Source organism: Propithecus coquereli, unplaced genomic scaffold (genome assembly GCF_000956105.1).
Source record: "Propithecus coquereli isolate 6110/MARCELLA unplaced genomic scaffold, Pcoq_1.0 Scaffold138, whole genome shotgun sequence".
In the NCBI taxonomy this organism is placed as follows: Eukaryota; Metazoa; Chordata; class Mammalia; order Primates; family Indriidae; genus Propithecus; species Propithecus coquereli.
Window position 1 is genome coordinate 4,265,528 of NW_012138080.1, and position 1,766 is coordinate 4,267,293.

At 50.7% G+C, this 1,766-nt stretch overlaps 1 protein-coding gene across 1 annotated transcript in view; it reads right to left on the reverse strand.

Moving 5' to 3' along the window:
- The window catches only part of CCT4 (chaperonin containing TCP1, subunit 4 (delta)), a 29,743-nt gene extending 28,239 nt beyond the window's left edge, over positions 1-1,504 (reverse strand). The window contains exon 1 of the mRNA XM_012639183.1: positions 1,196-1,504. Coding sequence (XP_012494637.1) covers positions 1,196-1,322 — 127 coding nt within the window. The 5' untranslated portion in view covers positions 1,323-1,504. The remainder of the gene's footprint in view (positions 1-1,195) is intronic.
- Positions 1,505-1,766: the final 262 nt, after the last annotated feature.

The following is a 1,766-nucleotide window of genomic DNA, read 5'->3' on the forward strand; positions in this document are numbered from 1 at the left end:
ATTAGGCCCAAATTAGAAACTATTACCTGTTCTTTGCCCATCCTTCCCTCCAGCATTACCTATTTTAGCATCATCACATTCCCAGTCACTTGGGCTGATGCCTGCATATACCTGCATAGTGTGCTTTATATACATGTATCTTCACATACTTTCTCACTTAATCCTCACAGCAACCCTGTAAGTTAGCTGTTACCTCATTCTACTGAAAAATGGTCTGTAACTGGGAGAGATTAAGCCAAATGCTTTCCAGGACAGCAGGCCCTTGAAGATCTGGCCCCAACCTGGCCTCGCCTCTTCTGCATACATCTTATTCTCCAACCTTAATGAAATATGCATTATACTCAATACAATACACACCCGGGCAAGATTTTTCTAAGCCTTTGTTCTCACTTTTCCTTCCAGATTTTTCTATCTGAATTGGACTTAATCTTCACAACTCTAAAAAGCAAACATTTTCCTCAATTTTAAAGGTAAGGAATCCTTGGCTCAGAGGTTAAAGATCACAAAGCCTTGAAGTAACGGAAACATAAAATTCAGGTCGTCCTGATTTCCATCATGTGCCATACTGTCTTACAAAAACCACTAAATTATCTGTTTCCCGGTTTGTTTGTGTTTGCACATGCAGAGACGACATAAAAGCACAATGTAGCTTTCCATAATAACTCCCAAACAAGACGGGTAAATTGGTTCCCCACATCCCAATACAATGGGCCCCACCCCAATTACACGCGGACAGTTTACTCAATTCGTCTCAATAGTTGAGCCTAGGAGAATTTGTTTAGGCACCATTTCTGTAAAAATAAGACAGCTGAAAGACACTGTGCTAACATTCCACCAGCTCCAATAAGCAGATAAGCGACAGCCTTCAAGCGTTAGATCCCAAGGGCCCGCTGCTTGCGACCCTCGGCATTTTAAACGGAACTGCTGTCGGTTCCAATGTAATGAATAACACACAGCCCAGAATGAAAACTATGAGAGACTAGCATCCAGAATGACGCAGGTTCAAAGACTTCCACGCTCCGGATTGGCAATCGTCGGTAGAAAACCGAAAGAATCCCTCCAGAGAGCTGCTTCTGCTGGGAGGACTAAAAGGGCTCTCCTGAAGAACAGGAAATGAGCCATACCCACGCAAGACCGGGATAAGAGTGCAGAGCACGACCCCGCAGTGCCGCGCGCCAGGCCCTGGGAGCGATACCTTTGGCCGCAGAAATGTTGCTGAAGCGGATCTGGGCTGGCTTGTCGCGGTCCTGATACGCGCTTTTTCCGCGGCCGCCGGCAGCTCCGGCTGGCGCCCCGCTCCGGGGTGCCACGTTCTCGGGCATGGCAAACTTGGCTGGGTCTGCGCGGGCTCGGTAAGGACGGATGAACCCGGATTCAGGCCGGCCACAGAGTAACGGTAAGCGTCCACCGCCTCCACGAACCTTCTAGAAAGCGACGCCGGCGCCTGGAGGAGGCGGAGGCGGAGAAGGGGGCCTTCCTAGCGGTGCGGCGCCAGCGTGACGTAAGGCTGCCCACCGCGCGCCGGGTGAGGTGGTTGAGCGCAGGGAACTTCGGGCTCGCAGGCTGTCGGCCCAGGGCGTTGGGGATGAGAGGCGCGTTCACGTGATGCAGCAATGACAACACGCGACTTTAAAGGCGGATGCTAGGGACACCTATATCTTCTCGCTCCACCCTCTACGGCTGTAAGGTCCTCTCCTTTAAGTCAGGCTGGACCCTTTGGCGCGGTGCTGTGGGCACCGAAACTATTGCAGAATGGAAGTGACTGA